Source organism: Sorex araneus, chromosome 6, assembly GCF_027595985.1.
Source record: "Sorex araneus isolate mSorAra2 chromosome 6, mSorAra2.pri, whole genome shotgun sequence".
Taxonomy (NCBI): domain Eukaryota; kingdom Metazoa; phylum Chordata; class Mammalia; order Eulipotyphla; family Soricidae; genus Sorex; species Sorex araneus.
This window is the reverse complement of record NC_073307.1, coordinates 147,656,989-147,682,998: the sequence shown is the minus strand read 5'-3', so window position 1 is coordinate 147,682,998 and position 26,010 is coordinate 147,656,989. Positions and strand designations below refer to the sequence as shown.

At 43.9% G+C, this 26,010-nt stretch overlaps 1 protein-coding gene across 8 annotated transcripts in view; it reads right to left on the bottom strand.

The window, feature by feature from the left end:
• Positions 1-25,695, bottom strand: part of ATG13 (autophagy related 13) — a 47,804-nt gene extending 22,109 nt beyond the window's left edge. For 3 of the 8 annotated variants that reach the window (XM_055141573.1, XM_055141575.1, XM_055141577.1), the window contains exons 1-3: positions 25,346-25,693; positions 24,880-24,930; positions 135-216 (exon numbers count right to left, since the gene is read on the bottom strand). In XM_055141573.1, coding sequence (XP_054997548.1) covers positions 135-203 — 69 coding nt within the window. In that variant the 5' untranslated portion in view covers positions 204-216; positions 24,880-24,930; positions 25,346-25,693. Of the gene's footprint in view, positions 1-134; positions 218-6,276; positions 6,317-24,879; positions 24,931-25,345 lie in introns of all 8 variants that reach the window. The other 5 variants (XM_055141574.1, XM_055141578.1, XM_055141579.1 and 2 more) reach the window with 5 other exon arrangements.
• Between the last annotated feature and the right edge of the window lie 315 nt (positions 25,696-26,010).

Here is a 26,010-nt window from a genome sequence, read left to right as displayed (position 1 = left end):
TTTGGTTTACAACAGACAGAAGTATCCCTTAAAATGGGCAAGCTGCAAGCTGTTATGCTGTATTTCCAAAAAGGGAGAGGCATGAAAGTTATTTCTAACAGTTTGAGGCAAAAAAAAAAAAATGAATGTATTACCTTAAGGGCAAAAAATTTAATGAACTTGTCCAGGTCCTTTCTGTCCTGGGAATTGAGATCAGTTTCCATTGCCTATAGGAATCTAAGATGGGAAAAATGTGTTAAAATATGACTAATATAATTTAAAAGCAATTAGAACATCAAACCATACAGAGATGGCATTGTCTACTAGCTGCAAGAATAGTCATGTAGCCATTTTCAAGAAGAAAATTTTCCCTAACTAAAGATACCAAAGATACTATCCTGTGAAGAAAATAAATTTCAAAGAGCTGAATCTTGTAACTGAAAATATAGGAAAGCATAAGACATTTTAACCTGAATTTTATAATGTGAAATGTAACTTATCTGTTAAAAAAAAATACACCACCCAGCATATTGAAGATGACCTTTTTACAAGATAAAAACTGATAAAACATAAAATGAGTTAATTGACAATGCTTCAAAATGCAACTAAATCAATTTAACACTGGGGGGTGGACCCCTTTTAAGAATCTAATGACATATTAGCTTTCACTTTAGAGTGTAGGGGGTTGAACCAGAGGCCCAGGGACTATTCTGTGCCCAAGAATACAGCAACCTCTGTTTTTCAGGTACTAATACTAATTGTATCAATATGGAATAATCATGTGACACTTTTTGTTTTGTTTTGGTTTGGTTTGGGGGCTACATCCAGCTCTGCTCGGGGATTACTTAGGGGACCATAAAGGGTACAGGAGCTCCTCCAGGTCTGCCACATCCAAGGCAAGCACCTTACTCCTGTACCCTCTCTCCAGTCTGAAATGTTCTGAGATAGTATAGTATATCTGTAATAGATTTATATGACCTTTTCCATCTAGTAGAAATCTTCCCATCAGGGTGGAAAACTAGGAAAATGGCTGTCTGATGTATAGTATGGCAGTCATAGTACATTAAAACTTATTTATCTGTGAATAAAATGTAATCAATTAATTTTTAAACAAAAGAAAAAGAATCGGATGACATGGCAAGCCCCATCTCCAGAAAAAAAAAAGCACATAAATAGAAACATTTGGATATAATTTCAAGGAGTTCAAATATTTCATAAAGGACATAATAACTCATTTCCCAAGGCTGACATAATTTGAGCTGGGGGTGCTGGTATGAAGAAGGAAACATTTAGGCAGAGAAAAGCATGAGCAAAAAGACAGAAGGAAAGAATGAGGTTTAGAAGCATGAAGTACTAATTTGCAAAGGACTGTGAATGGACAATTAAATAACATGGTTAGGGCGGCCAAACCTGAGAGTCTAGAATACAAAGTGAACACCTGGTCTGCACCTACTGTGCAGGAAATGGGAGCCACCGCCCCCCACCCTCACCCAAGGCTTTGGAGATGAAATAGGAACATAATCAAGTACTACACCCTTGTTTTGGAAAGACAGCTGTAGAGATGTAACAAAGTTTTGAGGTCTAAAAATCAGGGAAGCCAATTAGGTCCTTGGCAGTAGCTCAAGCTTGTGATCAAGGCTAAAATTCTAGAACAGAAGTGGTTTGGAGACATGGCTGGGAGAAATTTCCAAAGAGTCAACAGGATTTATAGACTGACCCTAGACAAAGGTTAAAGGGCTGCCAGGGGTTTAAACCACGTACCTGAGAAGCAAGTTTAACTGGATTTCAGTTACAGAAACAGGAAAAGCTAGAGGGAGAAGTAAGTGTAAGGAAAGGTACAAACAAAAGGAGAGAACTGAGAAGGAAGGAAGGGGGAGGGGGAGAGAGACAGACAGGCAGACAGAGAAGAAATTTAAAAAGAAAGTAAAGTTTAAAAAATCCTACTATTCTTTATTAGGTTGAAGTTACGTGTAATGGAGCCAGAGTGATAGTATAGTGGGTGATTGTGGCTGATACGGTCCCCAAGCCTCCTAGGAGTGAACCCTGGGTACAGAGCCAGGAATATGACTGAACACCACTGGCTAAGAGTGGCCCCCAAACAAAACCAAAACAAAAAGTTTTCTGTATATACAAACATATACAAAAACAAAACTTGGGTGTATATACTATGTATATACCAACATAACCACACTCTAGACCAAATTAAGAAATATTTTCAACAATTAAAAGTTCCTCTACATCCCTTCTTACAGACCCTCCAAAACCACACCTCTAACCTCGACCGTCATAGATTAGTTTTATCTGTTTTGGAGTGGTTCTAAAAACTCAAGCAAATAGGGTTAACTTTTGGATGCAGTTTCTCTCATTCAATCCTATGTAGATAATATTTACCTAAACTGCTGCATGTGGCACTTAATCTTTTTCGTTGCTTCATTTTATGAATAATCATATTTTGCCTAACACCATGGAGGTCAATGGCAGAACATATAGACAGAAAATAGCAAATCTAAGAGGCTGTCTCAGTTTTTCCCAAATTAGATGGGGTTCTGGTCCTTTCAAGGCGAACAATAGTAGCCTCCTGTGCAACTGGAGGAGCCTCTGCTTGTTTATTTAGAGAAGACAGATTTCCAGGGGGCCACTGGGTAATTTTTCTTTTTTCTGAAAAGAAGGGGGCAGGTCAAATACATTGGGGAACTTCTAGGCTAACTCATCGACCCTAGGTGTGTGAAAGGCAAGGAGACCATCTAGGTTGGCGTAATTACACTTTCTTTATTCACGCAACAAAAGCTGCCCAATGACATATTTCTCAGAACATATTTCTGTCATTAAGCAATGCGTGACTTTAACTACAATTTAAAAATGTTACTGCTGATAAACATTTGACTTATTTCCTATACTTAGCTATTATATTGCTTTACTTGGGGCCTCCAAACAGGCTCAGGGGGGCTTTTCCCTGTGACACTCAGCCTACCAGGGCGGGTGGCCCAGTGCAGGGCATGGGGATGCAGAGCTGCTAAGGCTGCTGCACGGGAGCCACACCCAGGGTGTTTGGGCTGCTGGCTGGTGCTGGGGCACAGGCTCTCATTCTCGTGCTATTTTCCCCACTGGAGCTATGAAATTCTTCCATCACTTTGGGGAGATAAACACTCACTACCATCACAGATAAAACCTGTGTTTGTGTTAATGTTGGTTCACAGACACCAGATATATTTAACTTTAACATGCACTGTCAGTTTTCCAGAAACAATGCCACCAGTGGGGTGTGAGATTTCCAGACTCCACACATGGTACAGAGAGCCTGGGGTCAGAGAGATAGTGCAGGAGAAAAGGCGCTTGCCTTGCATGTGGCCGCTTCCCAACACCACACGGTCCCCTGAGCACAGAGCCAGGAGTAGCCCTTGAGCTACTGGGGTATGGCCCAAACTCCCAAACCCAAAACTATTTACATGTCACCTACTCTTAAATAAACTGTAGAAAATACCACTAGGGATCTCTAGTGATCAGGTTACTTAGGAATGGGGGTAGGGACCGAGAGGGGTTCAGAATAGGAAGAAATTATAAAAGAACACTTGTAAACTTGGGGACTGACAAAGATCAGTCTCGTGGTAATCCCTGCCCACTCTGGGGGTTACTCCCGGATCTGGTGCTCAGGGGTTGATCCCAGTAGGGCGACCACAGGATGTTGGGGATCAAAGTCAGGGTTCTGGTATGCATAGCCCCTTCTGGTGATTCTACAGAAATAAACATGTCAAAGCTTACCAAATGTTACTTTCAAATCATAGTTTATTGCCAGTGACACTTTAATTAAGCTGTTTCGAATGTGGACTACCCAATGGGAAGAGGCAGGGGCCATTGGGACCTTGCATAGGTGGGGTCAGCCACCATCATTTGTACTTGGCAGATACTCAAAGGCAGGCGTCTGAGTGGGAAGCTTAATAGTGGGGAAAAGAAAGACCTCAGGTGTGGTCCTGATTGGGGGTTATTTGTATGGGAAAACTGGGGGCGGCCTAAGTAAAATCAGAGTGCATCGTATGTGATTGATTTGGGGTACATATTTGGCTTTCCCTGGTTGGTTCAAGTTGAAAGCAGGGGCCATAATGAGGGATACTGTCAGTCATTAATCAAGTTCTGGCTGTTGGGGCCAGTTTATACCAAGGCTTATTGCTGGGTTCCCTGAACTAGTTGCAGGGAGAGTCTAACTCCCTTGACTGGTTGCTTCTTGACTCAGTAACCAGAGACATTAACGTGGTTTTCTGGGTGGTTTTCTGGACTGTTTTCTGCTAGCTGTGGGTCTGGCTCTATTTTTATTTATTTGGGTTTTGGGGCCATACCCCACCAAGTGCTACTTCTGGCTCTGTGCTCCGGGGACCATAAGAGGGTGAATAACCCACTGTACTCTCTCTCTCCAATCCCACATATTTTTTATTTTCTTTTTTAAAAAATTTATTTATTTTTTATCTTATTTAATTTATTGCCGGACAGATCGTACAGCCTTGCAAGCTGCTGATAAAGATTCATTCCTTAGTACCCCATGTCGTTCCCATGAGTGCCACCAGTGGTAATCCCTGAGTGCAGAGTCAGGAATTAGACCTTATTACAAGCAGGTGTGACCCAAAAAGCAAAAACAAACAACACAAAATTTTTCCCCCTTACCCTTTTTTTTTTTTTTTTGAGGAAGGAGAAGGGATGAGGTTGTCACTGGGCAACACCCAGTGGTGTTCAAGGTCTTACTCCTGGTTCTGAATCAGTGGATCGTGAGGGACCAAATGGGATGCTGGAAATTGAACCCAGATCAGCTGTATGCTAGGTAAACACCCACCCCCTAAACTACCTCTCTAGCCCTCTCTTCCCTTCTTATTGCTGTGATACACGAAGGTACTGCAGTGTTCACTGGCATTGCACACATTAGTTTCTGGAGCCAGCACACATCTGATTGAAGCACAGCCAGACTCACATCTGGCGGGTTTAAGGGACCAGGGATCCCAAATAGCAGTGCTGCCTGGCATGCCCAAGTGTCTGTGTGTCTTGGCCGGGAGGCGCTGGGATGGAACTCACTGCCACATCCCATCCCTGCCAGGCTACCAAGCTGCCCCAGGGCTCCACCTAGAGTTTTTTGTTGTCCTTGCTGTTTTTGTTTGTTTGGGGCCACACCCAGTCGTGCTCAGGGCTTATTCCTGGCTCTATGCTCAGGGTTCACTACTGGCAGGGTTCTGGGGATCATACAGGATGCCATGAAACACAGAGCAGCAGCGTGTAAGGCAAACGTACTTTCTTGCTGTACCATCACTTCGGTCCTCAGCATAATTATTTTGAGACTTGACTCTATGCTCAACATTTTTTCTTTTTATTACTGAGCAGTATTCTCTAATGGAGTCTGTGGAAGAGCAGAGGTTCTTAATTTCATGAAATCCAAATTACTGAAATTTTCCTAAATAGTTACCACTTTATTTTTTTTTGTATTGGGGTACACCCGGTGGTGCTCAGGGGGACTATATGCAGTGCAGGGGGGTTAATCTGGGGTCACCACATGCAAGGCCAGTGCCTAAACCCCTTTACTATCTCTCCAGTCAAATGATTAGCACTGTTCTGTGCTTTTAAATGTTTTTGGTGGTTGTTGATCTCAAAGTCATGAAATATTCTCCTACCTTTTCTACTAGACACATTATTTACCTTCTACATTATATTCAAGGCCTATGTCAAACTGACTTTTATGATGTAAAACTAGGATGGAGGGTTTTTAATTTTTGGCCAATTGATTCAGTTTATTTTTCAGATTAATGTCAAAATGCCAGGAGACCAATATGAAAAAGCCAAATCTAAAACTAATGGAAAAGGGGTCGGAGCAATAGCACAGCAAGGAGGGCGTTTGTCTTGAACACAACTAACCAGGGTTCAATTCCTGGTATCCCAAATAGCCTCACAAGCTCTGCCAGGAATAATTCCTGAGTGCAGAGCCAAGAGTAGACCCTGAGCATCTCTGGGTATGACACAAAAAGCAAAATTATAAATAAACAAATAAAACTAAGGTTAAAACTGACATCAAATTAGGAGATTAAGTTTATGGGGGGTTGGGGGGAAATATCATTAAGATTACAGCAGTAGGGACCGGAGAAATAGTAGATAAGGTAAGGCACTTGCCATGCATGCAGTACATCTAGGTTTGATCCCTGAAACTTATAAGGTTCCAGAGCCTAACTGGAGTGATTCCTGAGCAGAGCCAGAAGTAAGCCTTGAACACAACTGGGTATGGCCCCAATATAAAAACAAACAGAAGACTTTAGCAGTAGATAACTCATCAAGAGAAATGAAACATGAAAATAAGATCCCCAGAAAATACCTGCATAAAAGAAACATAAAAAGAAATGTAAGACTAATCAAAGAAACATAAAAAAAATATAAGGCAAATCCAAGTTTCTGAGCAGTTCTCACTGAAATGCAGGGAGGGGAAATTAACCCTCCAAGAAGGCCAAACAATAGAAAGTCCTTTTGCAGAAGGCAAAACTTTATTTTAGGTAGTTAGCTGGGACCCAACAACAGTTTAGCAACAGACAGCAGTTTATTAAGGTGAGAAGTACATAGCATGCCCATGGGAGAAAATTCAAGGAAAAGTAACTCAAGGTGGTGATTTACAGTTGCAAATTATATGGATTTCCAACAAAGAATTTTTTTTAAATGTAGACAAGTGACAGGACAAAGCAAGTTAAGGCACTCAAGGACAGAAAACTAAAAGGCAATGATGTGGGAAAAGAGTAGAGCATGATTTGTTTGCCCATCCCTTCAGTGCCTTCTCTGGGTTGATAGAGTCTGTTTCTACTAAAAAGAAAATTAATAGTCTGCCTTTTGACAGACAAAGGGGAGGAAGAGTAGACAGAGGTTCTCCCCCACTAGCAGCCTCTTAATTGCCTTCTGCTCCACATAAATTTCAAAGAGGCAAATCTGGGGAACATTCTGGTTTCCTACAGTCTCTAGAGGTAAGAAAAAGGCCATAGGACTAGGGGTTGTGTTGCTAATGATTGCTGGAGTAAAGTTTTCTTAAAGTGGTAACGCAGAAGAATTAATTCAGCTACTTCAGAGACAGGAAAAGCTCTCAAGCCACCAAGTTAAAGGATTTTTCCCTGTTGGTGAGGGATCCAGTGTAGGGAGGGGCAAAAACTAAAGAAGGGGAGGAGCGGGGGAAAGACAGAAACCAACAAGGAGAAATACAACACCCACACCCTAGAGGAGAAATGGTTGTCAGAAAAAGATGCTAAATAACAGTCCACTGAGACCAAGAACAAGCTAAAGCCGTAAACCAAATAACAAAGAGCTACCCTTTTGGGACTTTCTGTATGTTTGATGAGACTGGAAATATACAACCCCGTTTTAAGACCAGCCTGGGGCTCAGGTGCAGAAGCTGTTGAGGGTCTAAATGTGGGTAAAAGAAGAGTGAGTGCAGTTGGCCAAGGCCCTCAGCACAAGGATCCCAGGTTTGTTTTTCTGCAGGGAGGGCTAAGGTGAGGAGTATCAGAGACCTTGCACATGCAAGGATGTATCACTAGGTTTATCACTAGATGAGTATCACTACATCCACTCAGGGGTCATTTGGACTGTGAGACGGGCTGGCCCTCACGTCCTGGTGATGCTGGTGAGCAAGATGAACAAGGATGCCCAGATGAGAGGGCAACCACAACTCAACAGAAACCGGGAAAAAGAACCCCATCTAAATTTGCTGAGTGCTATGTGAATTGATGTGGCTGGAAGGATCAATTGAAAGAACATTGTAAGGACAAAGAAAAAGGACAAGGCTGAAGAAATAGTGCAGTAGGAACAGTGCGTGCCTTGCACACAGCCCATATGGGGAACCCTGGACCCATGAGAAGTGATCCCTCTGCTCACAGCAGAAGCAAGGCCTGAGCACTGCAGAGTATGGCTTAAAAACAAAACAAACAGGAGCTGGAGCGAGATAGCACAGCGGGTAGGGCGTTTGCCTTGCAGGCAGGCGGCCGACCCGGGTTCGATTCCCAGCATCCCATATGGTCCCCTGAGCACCGCCGGGAGTAATTCCTGAGTGCAAGAGCCAGGAGTAACCCCTGAGCATCACCGGGTGTGACCCAGAAAGCAAAAAAAAAAAAAAAAAAAAAAGGAAAGGACTAGAACATGTTTCTGTTGATGACTTGGTGACTTAAAATCACACCAAAAGGCAGAGCTGTGGACCTGACTTCATAAGCGGATTCGACAAAGACTAAGAACATACTTTGCTCAGCATCTAAGGTTGAATTTCACTGCTGTTTTGTGGTTTTACTTCTAAAAGAAAAATCTGCCATAAATTGGCAAACTGTTTTCAAAAGAAAAAAATTTTTTGGTATGATGGTGTATACAAATTTTCGATATATATATGCAGCTTCGACTTTTTCCCCTAAATGTGTTATTTTACTAAATACCTCCTAAGTGAGAATAAAGTTTTCTTGGAGGGTGGGAGAGAACAGCAGTAACAAATGTCAAAGTTAAAATAAAAAGACATTTGAAAGGGCTAAAGGAGCATCAGCTCAGGGCCCTGAACAGAGCTGAGAAGGATTGTGCTGGAAGACTGTGTGCCTTTCTCTCACACTGAAATGGGGTTCTGATTTTAACTCTGATTTTTAACTCTAACTTTATTTCACACTGAAATGGGTCTTTATTTCACACTGAAATGGTGTTCCCACCACTGGAGCATCCACCAGTAAAACATTACAATAGCACAACGACTCCTGGGACTTTTTTTTTTTTTTAACCACTGAGAAGGATTATGTAACTGGAGTTAGGTATTGAGCCAGAGGTCCCCGCTGGGGAAAAAGTTATCTTTCAGGCATCAGAGCTTTTTGTTCCTGTAGCCCCAGCCCAGGCCATTCATTCAACCTTTACAATTTAAATGCAACATAAGTTTACCCTATGCTTTGTTCTTTGCAAAATCCCTTCTCTGAGTGTACCAAGATTTAAAAGGGCAGTCTGTACCAACATTAAAGAGATATACAACTGATTTACTGCCTTTCCTGACTTTTACTAGCTAGTAAGTACTAAATTTTCCAAACTCTTGCTTATTATGTATACTCCATTATATTTGCTGCGTTTTCATTTCTGTAAATACCACTTTAATTCAGGTCTCATTTCTTATCTGGAAGAAACTGACTGGGTGAGTTACTTGATCTTTGAAAGGGATCAGGATATACCATCTCAAAATATGCTACTTTGGCATAAAGACTATTTTAAGCCAAGACATTTGAGATTTAACAGATGTAGAAAGAAAACCTTCTCTGAGCTTCTCTTATCTGACTAAAAGCAGAAAACTTCTGAAAAATGAGGACTGTCATAAATTCTTTTTTTTTTTTTTGCCTTTGGGTCACATTCAGTGATGCTCAGGGGTTACTCCTGGCTCTGCATTCAGGAATTACTCCTGGTAGTGTTTGGGGGACTATCTGGGATGCTGTGGATTGAACCCAGGTCAGCCGTGTGCAAGGCAAACACCCTATCTGCTGTATTATCGCTCCGGCCCCAAATGTCATAAATTCTTATTTTGGGTTTGCTTCTAGCCCTGGTAGAAAGATCTAGAGTAAACCTGCCATAAAACCCTCTCTGGAGGAGGAGTTGCATGATTTTTTTTCTTAAAAAGGAAAGACCAACTGTACATACATAAACAAATATTTTCACAAGACACATTTTCCATTTGTTTTAAAGATGCAGTGTTCTTTCCTAAAGAAACCTGTTTGGGGCTAGGATGGGGTCAGCAGTAGAATAATCAGCACCAGAAAAAGAGAAAGAAGGAAAAGAAACCTAGTGGCTTGTCCATAAATGCCTCTCCTCATTCCTTTCTCCTGCAAAGCTGACTTAATTGTCCAAAATTTCAAACTCAAATTTTTGAAACTCTAGCTCAACTCAGTATTTTGAGTTCTTTGTTAAGGCACATTCCTAGGGAAATCGTTTTGCTGTCATAAATAAATTTAGTCTTTCTCTTGCTCAAGACAATCAATGGAATCAGAGACACCCAGCCCCTAAATACCGAAGGAGAGAGCACTGGAAACTTCTTCCTTCCCAATACTTGCTTTGAGATTATATTGTAAACCTCTGGCAAACCACTGAAAGACTAATCTCAGCAGAGTATTGCATAATCATATTGCTCTTCTGCTCCAGACCTTTTAGCAAACACCAGCCTGACCTTTAAGATTCCTTATGCCAAGTCAGCGAAGAAAACAGGTGGGATGACTTTGAAAAAATGATCAGAGGCCTGATGGAAATTTGGGCAAAGATCTTGATCACCGAAACTCGCAAATAAATGGTGATCCTAGATCAGGGTCTGGTGTACAGAGGCATATGCTCAGAAAATTCATCTTAGGACCCGGAGTGATTGTACAGCCTTGCATATGCATCGGATCCAGCTTCGATCTCTGGCATCCCATATGGTCCCCCGAGCACTGCCAGGAGTAATTCCTGAGTATGGAGCCAGGAGTGAGCCTGGAGCATCACTGGTGTGCCCCCTCCCTCCTCCTCAAAAAAAAAAAAACAAAAAACTAATTTTATCTGCTCAGTCCAGGTTTTTGGACTCTTTAGTTATAAAAGAGAGCTTTACACTCTTAACGCAATTTACTGAAATAAAACTGCCAAGTAAACAAGCACTAACAACTGAAAAGAGTATGTGACCCCTCAGCAAACACAACAAAAAAAAACTCAAAACACATTAAAAAAAAAATGTGCAAACACTGGGGCCAGGAAGAGGGACTACAAGCAGGTGAGAACACATACATGGGCACCACAGCGACCCCTGGCGAGCAGAAAAACAAGAATGTTCACAAGCCCCAGGGCCAGGTGTCCTTGTGAAACAGCCCCCACCCCATCATCAAGCAGCAACAAGGGGGTGGGGAAAGCACAACTTAAAGCAAACCATTCAGGGCTTGAGTGGTAGCACAGTAGGTAAGGCACTTCATTTCGTATATGGCTGACCTGGGTTCAATCCCAGACATCACATAGTCTCCCAAACCCCACTAGGAGCAATCCCCAAACCCTGAGTGTCGCTAGGTGTGGCCCCAAAACCAAAAAGAAAAAGAAAAAATCCAGTCCCTTCTGATATTACATCAAGTGAACTGATAACTGGCTAATATGTATACACAAAATGAAATTCCCAAAATATCAGATAAAGATGACTACTGCTTAGGAAAAACAAAAAGCAGTGCAGCCTTCCCTGAAAGGAAACCATTGGGGGAAATGAAAACTGGAGCAGAAAGTGGACTGGTATTATCCTTCCAGTTTCATAGCAGGATAATACCTACCTCGGGCGAAAGCAAGTTGGAATTCTGCAGCTGAGAGACCGTGGGGCCATTTGAACTGCGAATGTTAAGCATCTGACTTTCTCTTTAGATTTGGCAGATTGACAACTGCCCATACTAGTCACCGGCACCAGCATGTTAAAACAGCCAGAACATCTTTCCGTGTCCATCAATGTCTTCTGATGGACCAGCTCATGGGTTTGAAGGTAATTCATCAGCTGGAGTGTAAGCTGAAGTGGGACTCTCAGCTACTACTTAGTTCAAATAAAGGCCCTTTTTTCTTCAGAGCCATCGAGTCTCTCCATGCTGCAAAGCACTTCTGCTAGCTTTCAAACTTCCTGGCCCTTTCCTGATAATATGCTGAATATGCAAGTTCACCAGAGCTACTTTACTTCCTTATTAAAATATCTGCCCTAGGGACATAACCCAATTACTATGTATAATTTCAGGTATTTATGGAAAATTCTATGTAGTTCCCACTCACATGTTTAATTAAATTTATCAGTGTCACCTCTCTAAAATGGCTTAATGAGGACAAAAATGCATTTAAAAATCATAATGCTGTGCTTTCAAGCTTCATCAACACCTCTGTCCCCCCCACTTGCAGCTTTTCTCATCTGAGAAATAGCCTCATTTAATTAAGTCTTTTCTTCAAAACCCTAAACAAATAATAAAAATCACTGGAGGCCTGAGAGATAGCTCAAAGGACTAAAGCACTTTGTTTTGTTTTTGAGTCTTACCCAATGATGTTCAGGGTATACTTCTGGCTCTGTGCTCAGGAATCACTCCTGGCAGGGTTACAGGGACAATAGGGGGTACAGTGTGCAAGGCAAGCGCCTTACCCAGTGTACTGCCTCTCTAGCCCCTGGAGTACATTTCTGCATGCTGGAGCCCTGGGTTCACTTCCTGGCACTACATAATCCCCTGAGCATCTCTGAGGAGCAATCTCTAGAATCATATCCAGTGTGATATGGAAAAACAAAAACCATTAGGGCTGGAGAAATAGTACAGGAGGTACCACATATGGTCTCCAAGCCCACCAGGAGTGATTCCTGAGCACAGAAAAGAGTAAGCCCTAAGCATTGCTGGGTGTGTTCCCAAAACTAAAAAGACAAAAAAAAAAATAACTGAAAAAGAAACACAAAAGCTATAAAGTTCAAAGACAGAAAAGAAAATAATAACTGAAAGGTAAGAAGATATTAGGTAAAAAAATGAACCGATTGGTTAAAATACAAGTTTCATGTTCATATTTATTTCTACTCCTATCCACTAAGATGACCAAAAACCAAAAAAGGGAGCCGGAGTGATAGTACTGCAGGTAGGGTGTTTAGCACAGCAGGTAGGGTGTTTGTCTTGCATGATCCTCAGTGGATTCCTGAACACAGAGTCAGGAGTAATCATGAGCATTACTGAGTATACCTCCCCCCCCCCCCCGCAAAAACAAAACAAAACAAGGGTAGACTTTCTCCCCATAGTGCTGGGGACAGAATCCACCCATGTAAAGTAAGCACTCTACTACTGAGTACATTCCTGGACACAGAGGAAAAGGGCTTTTAGAAATACAAACTGGCCAGAGCAATAATTCAGTGGGAGTGGGTAGAGCATTTGTCTTGCATGATCCAGGTTCGATCCCCAGCACCCCATAGTGTGCCCTAAGCCCCGACAGGAGTAAGCCCTGAGCACCACCAGGTGTAAACTTCCTGGCCCCTAAAATAAAAATAGGAGCCAGAGAGATAGTACAGGGGGTAAGATGCTTCTTGCATACAGCTGACCCAAGTTTGATCCCTGGCATCCCATATGATCTCTTGAACTTGCCAGGAGTGATTCCTGAGTGCAGAGCCTGAGCACCCCCATGTGTGGCCCAAAAACAAAACCAAAAATATATAAATATATAATAAAAGCATAAACACAAATGAACAAAGGGCCAGGGAGATGGCTCAAAGGGCTGAAGCAAGCACATAATTTGCATGAAGAAAACTGAGTTCAACTCAGTCTGATCGTCTGATCCCTAGAGTCACATGGTCCCCTAAACACCGTGGAGAGTGGCTCAAAATCAAAAGAATGGGTATAAATATAAGGGGCGATGAAGAGTAGAAAAACAGTTCATTGACAGCAGAACTGCAGTGGAGAAAGCCCTAAACTGGGTTGGTTGTTGTTGCTCTTGCTATGTGCTCCGGAGAGCGTATAGTGGGGCGATCGCATTTGGGGCTCCTGCATGTACTCCTGCCCTTTGGGTCATCCACCCAGCCCTTCTACTGGAGGATACTTTGAGTAACAACTGGAGCACACAACTGCTGAATCATGTGGCAAGAGCTGAGTCACGTGGTTTAGTTTATAGACGCACCCACAAGCCATCTTCTCAAGCAGCACCCTTTCTTTTTTTTTTCTTTTACTTTACTTTTCTATTGAATCACTATGAGATAGGCCCTTTCAAAGCTGTTCATGATTAGATTTCAGTCTCACAGTATTCTAACACCCATCCCTCCACCTGTGTACGTTTCCCAGCACCAGGGTCCCCAGGTTCCTTCCCATCACCCCCCACCTCCTACCCACTGCCTGCCTCTATGGCTGGCGCTTTTCTTCTCTCTGTCTCTATCTGTCTGTCTCTCTCTTTCTGTCTCTCTGTCTCTTTCTCTGTCTCTCTCTCTCTCCCTCTCCCCGCTCCCTGTCTCTCTCTCTCTGTCTCTCTCTCTCTCTCTCCCTCTCCCCGCTCCCTGTCTCTCTTTCCCTCCCCCCTTTGGGCATTGAGCATCACTCTTTCTCCAGCACCAGTAATGAGGTAGGAAGGTATTCTTGTTACTTTATATCCCTGTCAGCATTTGGTTTGGTCAGTGATTTAGGTTTGGGTCACACTAAGAGGCAGCTAGTGTCTCTTGTGTCACCTTGCTTTTCATTGATTATATACAGGCCAGAAACCATTGAAGAAGCCTACCTGTCATAATAAAGATTTTTCATATGAAATTTTTCATACATTAAAGGTTTGTTTTTTTTTTTTAAAAAAAGTTTTGTTTTCTTTTCTTAAAATCGTGCTTGAGATTTAAGATGTCTGGCTCAGGAACAGAGAGACAGTATATCAGGTAAGACCCCTGCCTTGACAAGGCCAACCCAGTTTCAATTTCCAGCACCCCAAATGATTCCCCAAATCCCTCCAGAAGTGCAGAGCCAGGAATAAGCCCTCAGCAAAGCTGGGTGTGGCACCCCCACCCCCCAAAAAAAAGGGCTTTAACGTTAAGCAACTCACAAATGGATGATAAAACCACTAGGTGAAAGTTTGTTGGCGAATGAGATATTTATGCAATCTTACTTCAGATTACTTATTAATTAGAAAGAGAAGTTCAGAGGACACAACTTAAGAGTAACCAAAGATACCAAAAAATGGGAAAAAGTTCGCCACATCCTTCCTGAAGTGATAAGGTAAGGGCTCCTGCTCAAACTGCGTAACCCCAAACTGTGAGGCAGCAGACGAGCTCAGAAAGAGACAAAATCATGTGCCTGTACTTCTCAAAAATGTCAACTTATAAAAGGCAAAGAAAGGCCAAAGAACCATTTTAGAATAAAGGACTAAAGAGACGTGACAACTAACTGTTAAAGCTTTATTCTAAACTGTGGTTCCTGGACCTTTTTTTAAAGATGGAAAAATTTCACTCAGGTGTGCTGGAATGTTCTATTTATGAAATCTTACCATAAACCGTATTATAGGGATGGACAGATAAGGATAAGGCCCTTATCTTTCATGTGACTAACGCAGGCTTGATCCCTAGTACCTACATAGTCCTTTTAGCCCCACCAGGTGTGATTCCTGAGTGCAGAGTCAGGAGTGACAATTGAACACCACTGGGTATGGTCCCCAAGCCAAACTAAAACAAAACCAAAACAGTACTGTACGTCATGGTGCTTAAAATATCACTGTAGCACTGTATCACTGTCATCCCGTTGCTCACTGATTTGCTCGAACTGGCACTAGTAGCGTCTCCATTGTGAGACTTGTTGTTATTGTTTTTGGCATATCAAATACAACATGGGTAGCTTGTCAGGCTCTACTGTGCAGGTGGGATACTCTCGGTAGCTTGCCGGGCTCTCCAAGAGAGACAGAGGAATTGAACCCGGGTCGGCCTCGTGCAAGGCATAAAGGATGCTAAAAATAAATGCATGAGCACTATTTTAAAAAAGTGCATGCGCCATCCCTGGCCATGGCAACATCATCATCAAAAGAGGAAAGGAAAGAAATAAGAAATATATAGACATATCCTACTGGTGCCAGGGTTTGAACCGGGGTTGGCTGCATACAAGGCAAGCGCCTTAACTCCTATACTAACTCTCCTACCCTGGGCCCACACAACTTATTGCAGCATCAGGGATAACAAAATGCAGAAAGGATTCCAAGTGGAAAAGCTGCTGGGCTCACCCTCCCTTCCGTCGGGCAGGATCAGCGAATGGACTCTTGGACTCACTGTCCTCTGTCCTCATGCAGGCACTCAAGCCAGGCATTGGGCCACTGAGCTTCCCATGGGCCCCTCCTCTTAAGCTCTTCACATGAAAATTGCTGGCTACAAAGTTCCTCAATTTACCTCTCCCTAATTTATTTTGGTTTTCCATTTTCCTTGTTGTCTTTAAAAAATAAGTACTTTCCGGGGCTGGAGTGATAGCACAGCAGGTAGGGCCTGGCACATGGCCAACCCGGGTTCAATTCCCAGCATCCCATATGGTCCCCCGAACACAGCGAGGAGTAATTCCTGAGTGCATGAGCCAGGAGTAACCCCTGTGCATTGCTGGGTGTGACCCAAAAAGCAAAAAAAAAAAAAAGTACTTTCCTCCTTGCTCGCCTCATCACTTTTGCAACCACCAAAGGAGGCACAGACGTGAATGCAGTGCTTATAATAGGCCAGAGCACACCTGCTTCTGTGCACCTGCATTCTAGTTGTAGTGCTTGCCAGGGGTCAGATTTCAATTGCTTTTCTTTTTTTTTTTCTTTTTTGCTTTTTGGGTCACACCTGGCAATGCACAGGGGTCACTCCTGGCTCTGCACTCAGTAATTACCCCTGGCGGTGCTCAGGGGACCATATGGGATGCTGGGAATCGAACCCGTGTAGGCCGCGTGCAAGGCAAACGCCCTACCCGCTGTGCTATCACTTCAGCCCTTCAATTGCTTTTCAAAAAAAAAATTTTTTTTTTAAAAGAACTATTTTGATAATCTAGCCTTGTACAAGGTCAACCCAGGTTTAAATCCCCAGCATTCTGTATATAGTCCCAGAGCACCGCCAGGAATAAATTCTGAATACAGAGCCAGGAGTACCCTGAGCATCACTGGGGATGACTGAAAAAACAAAACCAAAACTAAATTATTTTAGGCCACACTAAGCAGTGCTGGGGTGGGGGCAACTCCAGCTCTCTGCTCAGGGGCTGCCCACTGTTAGCTGGGCCTGCACTCACTTTTTTTCGGGTACCCTGGAGATGGCATGCTTTGCTGAGGCTCTGGAGATGATGACTGGCAGTGCTTCCGGGGCTGTGCTTGGCACGAGGAGCAGTGCTGAGGATCAAATGCAGGGCCTCCTATGTGCAAATCATGTACTCTACCACGGAGCTCCATCTCCCAACTCTTCTCACGTGTCCATAAAAAGAACCTGACCTTGGGGCCAGAGAGCCGGAACAGCAGATAGGGCATTTTGCCTTATATTCACTCAAGCCAGAACAATTCAATACCTGGCACCACATGTCTGGGGTCCCCAGAGCTCTGCCAGAACTGATTCCCGAGCACAGGAATAAGCCCTGAGCAAAGTCAGCCGTGTCCAAAAAAAGCAAGACCTAATCTTATCCCTCATTCCACAAAAAAGAGAGTAGGAAAATGCAGAATACCATAAAAATTCACAGTAAATTTTTTTCCTTTTTGGGTCACACCTGGCAATGCACAGAGGTTACTCCTGGCTCTGCACTCAGGAATTACTCCTGGTGTTGCTCAGGGGACCATATGGGATGCTGGGAATCGGGAATCAAACCCGGGTTGGCCGCATGCAAGGCAAACACCCTACCTGTTGTGCTATCACTCCAGCCCCAAAATGCACAGTAATTTTGAATGTAATTACATAAAAATAATTTCAGAGTGGCTGGAATGATAGTAAGGAGGGTAGACTGTTTGCCTTACATGCGACTCACCCAGGTTCTGTCCCCAGCATCCCACATGATCCCCCATGCACCACAAGGAGTAATTCCTAAGTGCAGAGCCAGGAGTAAGCCCCAAGCATCACTGGTTGTGGATCCCCTCACCAAAAAAAAAAAGCCAAAATAAATATTCCAGATAATATTCTATCCCTCAAGACTCAGAGGAGAATAACATCAATTACTGGTCTGGAGCAATAGCACAGAGGGTAGGGCATTTGCCTTGCACGTGGCTGACCCGGGTTCGATTCCTCTGCCCCTCTCGGACAGCCCGGCAAGCTACGGTGAGTCTCTCGCCCACACAGCAGAGCCGTGGCGTATTTGATATGCCAAAAACAGCTACAAGTCTCACAATGGAGACGTTACTGTTGCCCGCTCAAGAAAATTGATGAACAATGGAATGACAGTGACAGTGACTGAAAGATCACTTTTTGTATTTTCCAATACTTAACATAAACTTATTTCTTTACTTTTCTTTACTTTGATTTGTTGGTCACACCCAGCTGTGCTCAGGAATCACTCAGGGGAGTGCTCAAGGGCCATAAGCAGTGCCCAGGGAACTATATGCAGTGCACAGAGGGACATATGAGGTGCTAGAGATTGAACACTGGTCAGCAGCTTGCAAGACAATCTGCTTTACCTACTATATTAACTTTCTGGCCCCTAACACAGAATTTTTTATTTTTTAAGTCTAGCTTTTTGTGTTTTTGTTTGGTGGAGAGGGGGCATAATTTCAAAGTGGCTGGAGTGATAGCACAGACGGTAGGCTGTTTGCCTTACATGCTATCTGGCTATGCTTAGAGCTTACTCCTGGTTCTGTGTTCAGGGATCACTCCTGGTGGGGGACCATAGGTGCTTCTGGGATTGAAGCTGGGTCAGCCATGTGCAGGGTAAGCACCCTACTTACTGTACTATCCCTCCAAACTCAAGGTTTTTAAAAGCTTGATACAGTAAAAATCAGAAACAGTTAAGAAAAAAAATAGTACAAGTAAGTTATTTACCCCATTTTCTAGGCATAGGCATGTAATTACTAAATTATGAATGTCCCACCTTTTTCCAACAAATGAAAATTAGAATACTGTAAGCAAACCTCAACAATGTGCCAGGAGTAGCCCCTAAGTACCCCTGAGTATGGCACCAAAACAAAAAACATTTTTAAGCAGAAGTAAATAAAAAGATATAAACAAAAACATAGAGGATCTGAATAGTAAAACCAAAGTGGCACATAGGCACATGGAAACATTCTATCTTTCTAATATAACATTCCTATAAAATGATGGAAAAATACCTAATAGAGTAGTTTTTTTGTTTGTTTGTTTTGTTTCTTTTTGGGTCACACCCGGCGATACACAGGGGTTATTCCTGACTCATGCACTCAGAAATTACTCCTGGTGGTGCTCGGGGTACCAATATGGGATGCTGGGAATCGAACCTAGGTCAGCTGCGTGCAAGGCAAACGCTCTACCTGCTGTGCTATTGCTCCAGCCCCCCGCTGATAGAGTAGTTTTAAGAACGAAGTAAGAGTTCCTGTAAAGAGTGCATGCCACAAAGTGCTCTTTCAATAGAAGCTGGAAAAACAGTACAGGGGTTAAGGCCTTTGCCTTGCATGTGGCAGACGCTGGTTCAATCCCCAGAACCATCAAGAGTAACCACAGAGCCAGGAATAGCCCCTTAGCATTACCAGTTATAGTCCAAAATCCCAAGAGAGAGGAAAACACATCTGGCAATAAAGTTCCTTGCTACTGAGCTCTATTTTAGTATTCTCTCAGGTTCAAGAGAAAATAAATTATAAAAATTGATTCATGTCATGACTATTAGTATACACTTGCCTTGCACATGGCCCACTGGGCTCAATTACCAGCCCCTCCAGGAGCACTGAGCACAGAGCCAAGAGTTAGGTGTGGCCCAAAAAACATTTTAACAAAGATGAAAAAATATTTTTTTTTCACATATGCATGACTCAGTCAGAAAACCAATTATTTTTCAGGATAATTAATTTAATTTACTTTTATGAAGTAACCATTGACAATGGTCAACAGTGCCCTGGGCTATTTCTACATGTAAGTGATTCACAATCTTATCTTTTCTCTGGTAACCAAGGTCACATGGGGGACACCACTGGAAGAAGACAAATTTCCTAAGCCACTTATACCGGCCTTTAGAAGGCTTGTTTCTCTAATAAACTGACCCATAGTTTTGCTAAAGTTAAAAGCAAACTGAAGGGATTTTTTTTCTTTAAAGCAAACTAAAGTCAATTTTAAATCCACTTAAGGATTTAAATGCTTTCAAGGGCTGGAGAAGTAGCTCAGAGATAGAGCATTTGCCTTGCATAATAACTGAGGTTCAGGGTTCTATCTGGCATGGCAATAAATAAATGAAAAAATAAATGCCTGAGTCTGGAAGGAGGTTTATGAAGCTCAAGGGCATGCTTCGCCTTTGAGAGACCAGGGCTGGGACCAATGGATGTGGTCCCAAACCAAAACAAACTAAAATGCAAAAATACTTTTAAGAGAGGCAGAGCTATGCCAGAGGATAGTATAGTGGGTAGGGTGCTTACCTTTAACATGTCCAACCTGGTTTCAATTCCCTGTACCCCATATGGCAACCTCAAGTCCCACAAGAAATGATCCTTGAGCACAGAGCCAGGAATAAACCCCGAGCACAGCTGGGTATGACTAAACTTATGCTTTTAAGATTTAAAATAAGATTTCAAGGTATGTAAGGCACTGGTAGGACTTTATAAGAAAAGAAAAACCATACAATCCCAACAAAAAATGGGGAGAAGAGATTAACAGAAACTTTCTCAAAGAAGATAAACAAATGGCTAATAGGGACATGAGATGCAAATCAGAACAACAATGAGATATTATCTCACTCCAGATACTGGCACACATCAAAAAGAACAACCAGTGTTAGCACGATGTGGGGAGAAAGGGACTCTCATTCACTGCTGGTGGGAACGCTGATTGGTCCAGCCTTTCTGGAAAACAATACAGGCATTCCTCAAAAAACTAGAAATTAAGCTTCCATATGACCCAGTAATACTGTTTCTGGGAATACAGGTCCAAAACCACAATGTAGAAAAGTCAACTGCACTCTTTTTCTTTTTTTTTTTTTGCTTTTCGGGTCACACCCAGCGATGCACAGAGGTTATTCCTGGCTCTGCACTCAGGAATTACTCCTGGCGGTGCTGGGGGACCATATGGGATGCTGGGAATCGAACCCGGGTCGGCTGCATGCAAGGCAAACGCCCTACCTGCTGTGCTATCACTCCAGCCCCGTCAACTGCACTCTTATGTTCACTGTAGCACTATTCACAATAGCCAGAATCTGGAAACCCCAGAAAACAGATGAGTGGATAAAGAAACTATGGTACGTAGGGCTGAACGGATAGTACAGAGGGTAGGGCGTTTGCCTTGCACCAGCCGATGAGGTTCGATCCCAAGAATCCCACATGACCCCCCAAGCACCTCCAGGATTAATTCCTGAGTGCAGTGCCAGGAGTAATCCCTGGGCATTTCCAGGTGTGACCAAAAAAGCAAAAAAAGAAAAGAAAAAAAAGAAACTATGGTACATCTATACAATGGAACATTATGCAAATGTTAGGAAAATAACGTCATGAAATTTGTTTATACATGAATGGACACGGAGAGTATCATGCTGAATGAAATGTGTCAAAGGGAAAGGAACAAACATAGAAGGATTGCATTCTAGGGGCCAGAGTGATATTACAGCAAGTAGGGCACTAGCCTTGCACACACAACCAACCTGTATGGTTCCTGGCATCCCATATGGTCCCCTGAGCCCTGCCAGGAGTAATTCCTGAGTGCAGAGGCTGGAGTAACGTATAGGCATCGCTGGGTGTGACCCAAAAAAGCTAAAAAAAAAAAATTATAAAACCCCAAACAAAAACAAACAAAAAACTAAGCTTTGTGTACTGCTGGGTATGGTAATAAATAAATAAATAAATAAACAAACAAACTTTTTTTTTTTTTGCTTTTTGGGTCACACCCAGCAATGCTCAGGGGTTACTCCTGGCTTTGCACTCAGGAATTATTCCTGGCGGTGCTTGGGGGAACCATATGGGATGCCGGGGATCGAACCCAGGTCAAACCTGGGTCGGCCGCGTGCAAGGCGAATGCCCTACCCGCTGTGCTATCGCTCCGGCCCCACAAACAAACTTTTAGAGACCAGAAATATAACTCAAAGAGCAGGTGCACACACTCTGCATGTTGGAGGCTTGAGTTTGATTCCCTACACCAGGTTTTTGGTGGTTTTTTTTTTGAGGCCACACCCTGCAATGCTCAGGGGTTACTACTGACTCTACAATCAGGAATTACCTCTGGGGTGCTTGAGGGACCACATAGGATTCCAGGATCAAACCCAGGTCGGCTGTGTGCAAGGCAAGTGCCCCACCCGCTGTATTATCGCTCTGGCCCAAGCACCAGGTTTGAGTCCCAGTACCATATGGTCTTGGGGATCTACCAGGAGTCCCCTGAGCTCCATGATGGAAGTAGACCCTGAGCAATAGGGCCAGGAATATGCCACAAGGAGCATTTACAGCACTACATGCTATTTACAGTATTTCAGGATATGATCTAACACAATAGTTAAAAAAGAAACATTTACTAAACAAATGTACTGTAATATTAGTCAGAAACTTTTTAAGTAATATGATGGTCCCTAATAAAAGCTGAGTAACTTGCATTTCCTAGCAACAAGACTCCATGCTGGTGAGATAGCTCAGACAGCTGGAGTGTATGCTCTGCCTGCACAAGTCCTGGCTTTGATCCCCAGCAACACATCATCCATAAATCACTAAGTCACATGTAGGCTCCGAGCACCTGGTGTATTTAAAAAACCAAAATAAGTCTCCATATTTCTATACCTTAAAGAAAAAATAGGTCAAAGTGATAGTACAGTGGTTACAGCACTTGCCTTGCACAGAGCCGACCTAGATTGGATCTCTGGCACCCCATATGGTCCCACAAGCCACCAGATATAATCCCTGAGTGTGGGGCAAGGAGTAATAATCCCTGAGCACCTCAGGTTGTCACCGCCCCCCAAAAAAGATGGAGGTCAGAGAGTACAGCAGGTTCTTGCCATGCATGTGGCCAACCCCAGACCAATTCCCGGCACTGATATGGTCCCCAGAACACTGCAAGAAGACAGCCCTGGGACACAGAGAGCCAAGAGTACCTCTGACAACCAATGGTAACCACATCACTGAAAGTGGTCCAATCACAACCCCCCCCAAAGATAAAAAGTCCTAAACTGAATTTTAAAAGGGAGAGGGGATTAACATTTTTTTTCAGTGCAGTTTCTTTTCTTAGTAACCTAAGTAGCACTCCAACCTCATTTCAATGAATATAATCATCCATCTTTCCTTTGTCTTTTGGACCACACCCTGAGAGGTTTAGGACTTACTCCTGGCTCTGTGCTCAGGGGACCATATGCAGTGATTCAAGGGAGGGAATCAGCTAAGCCATGTGTAAGGCAAATATCTTACTAAAGATTTACTAAAGGCTTACTATCTTTCTGACCTGGGGAACTTCTTAAATGGGACCATAGAGATAACTCAAAAGGCTAGAGTACATGCAAAATTCCCAGGCTCACTTTTCGGCACTGCATGGTCCCTGAGTACCACTGGGAGCAATCTAAAACACCACACTTAGTGGTTCCTGAGCAATGCAGTATGACCCAAAATAACACACAGATTTTAAGACAGTCCTTAAAAAAATGTGTACAATATGGGGAGCTAGCAGTTGAAGATTTTCAGTTTTCATCTTCAAGTTTAATAACTACTATTTTATTTTGGGGCCATACCCAGCAGTGCTCAGGATTTACTACTGGCTCTGCACTCAGGGATCACTCCTGGAGTTGTTTTAGGGGACTATATGGGAGGCTGGGGATAAAATCTGTGTTGGCAACCTGCAAGGAAAAAGTCCTACCTACTGCACTCCAGCACCCAACTGCTCTTTCCAACGAGAAGGTTCTCCCAGCTTTGCTGGAGGCCACCAGGGCTACATTCAAAGGTGTTCTGGAGGCTAAGCGGTGCTAGGGAGCCAACCCTTTGAATTATCTTCTTGACCGCTTAAGAACCACTCGGGACAGATAGATTTTACAGTGGACAAGGTACTTGCCTTACATGAAGTTAACCTGGATTTGATCCCTGGCACCTCCAGAAGTGATCCTTGACACAAAACCAGGAATAAGCACAGGAGGGTGTGGCACCCCAACACCCTCCCCCAAAGAAAAACAAATACAAATAACACTTGGGGAGGGGAACCACAGAAGAGTTAGATATGTCAGATACAGAAACCCAGTAGTTCGGGGCAGGTGGGGGATGGGAGCCAGGAATACACTCCCCATGCTCCATGCCACCAAGACTCTACCAGGGATGATGATGAAGTATGTACTCTAACATCTGAACTAATTCCCAAGTCCCTCTGCAATTTTTATAAAACAAGGATCTCAAAAGTCGTCATGTTTAGACAAAAGCTATTATCTTTCATGGTCTTCCTAACTTCTTACCCACAAAGGTACAATCTTATATAAATCAATATATGAGACATTTGTTTCTGAATTTACTCATCACCCACAGGGTACAAAAAATACCGAAAAGAGCTGAACAGGGCTGGCTTTATGCTTAGGTCAAACCCTTCTCCCACTCCTTTTGGTCCCCCAAGCAACTCCAGAGACAGAGTGAGCTCAGAATCAGAAGATTCCTGAGAACAGCCAGACATGTCCCTCTCAAAACAATAATAATTTTAAAATTAAAATATTAAGTTAGGATTTTCATCCCAAGTGCATTTTGTTGTTGTTGAAAGTTGAAGTCAAAAAAAAAAAAAGAATTAGCCCTGAAGTGACTGTATAGTGGATATGGTATGTGCCTCACACAAGGTCCAGAGAGGTTTAATCCCCAGCAACCCATAAGGTCTCAAAAAAGCCACTCCAGAAGATCCCTGAGCAAAAAGCCACGAGTAGAACCTGAGCACAGCTGGGTGTAGGCCCAAAACAAGCCAAAACAAACAAAATAAACAATTTACTAAAAGCCACAATGGCCACTACACAGGAAAAACCTGACATATCACACACACACACACACACACACACACACACACACACACACACACACACACACACACACACACACACACACACACACACACACACACACACCCTGCAGTAAAGTTCATGTACAGGAAAGTCTATGTTCTGTGATTGCATACAGACCATCTAAAGTGTCCCACAGAGTCTTCCACTTTTGGAGATGAGTTTTGGAACAACAAAGAGTACAAGCGAGCAGGCAGGCACTTTTTTCTTGAACATTATGTCTCTTTGGCTCGAGAACGCCAGGGAAAGTGGAGACTCGCAACGGAGGCGGGTGGACGGAGCTAGACGGTGCAAACCCTCCCAGATAAAATGGATATAAAGTTATCGATGAAGCCGAGAACAGTGGTCGGCCACTTACCCCGAGGTTTATTGAACGAGAACGGATCGGAGGTTTCCACGGGTCCTTCCACTGCCAGGAAGAAGAGAGGCGTGAACCTTGGGCTCCCCCTTTGCACTAGTTAACCTCACCTACACGCGGGGTACATATGTGGTACTCAACAAATCTTGATGGCATAAAAGCCGACCTCACTCACTGGGGTCCCTACCCGGCAGGGAAGACCCACAAACGACCTCCCCCGAGCTGAGAAGGGGCAGAAACAAGCTCTGGGGAATCCCTATCAAGATCGGGAAGCATCCGGGGTCACTCACCCACCCACCCGACTTCCCGAAGAAAGTGCAGAGGACTGACCGGTGATGAGCCGGCCTCGACTTCCCAGTGAGGTGCCCGACAGGCCGCAGGGTCACAACCTCCCACCCGAGGGCGCTGAGAAATCTTGTGGGATTGGGGGGGAGGAATCCCCCAGCCGTCCCGAAAAGTTTCGTACCTACGAAGCTGCGACACAGAGCGTGGCTCGGGACTCTCATTACGGTGGCCGGGGCCTGGGGCCGCTCAGCCGCGCCTCCTGGCTGAGGGCTCCGCGAGTCGGGGCTGCAGTGACAGCTCGGATCGCGGAGAGACCTCGCGCCGCGGGAGGCTCCTGGTTGACAGGTCCGGGGCTGGGGAGTTCGCTCTCTGGACTGGGTGAGCGGTCGCACTCACGCCGATTCACGCTCTTCAAAGTGCCTCTCTACAGATCAAACGATCACTCCCGCCTGAAGCCCCGCAGCCGGCGGCTGCCCGGCGCCGCCATCGTTCGTGTTTGTTTTCATCCGCTTCAGGGAAGGCGGGGGGGTGAGCTGAGGGATCCGGCGGAAATCCAGTCGCTTGCTCTCAGACGCACTTTCGCCACAACGCGGTCTCCCAGCTTTTTGCCCTTTCTCTTGAAATAGTCGCCAACCTTCGACTCCTTGTCATATAATTCTTTGTTTTAAATTTTTTCAACCGTCTCTGAAGAGGAAACACGTGTGAAAAGTGGGGTCTTTGACGGTACAACGCTTTGAGGAATGTGAGCGCAGAAATCGCAGGCCTGGGCGGCCGCGGGTGTGAGGACGCGGCGTGGGGGCGGGCGCTGACGCAAGGGGGCGGGGCCCGCGCGGACGCAAGGGGCGA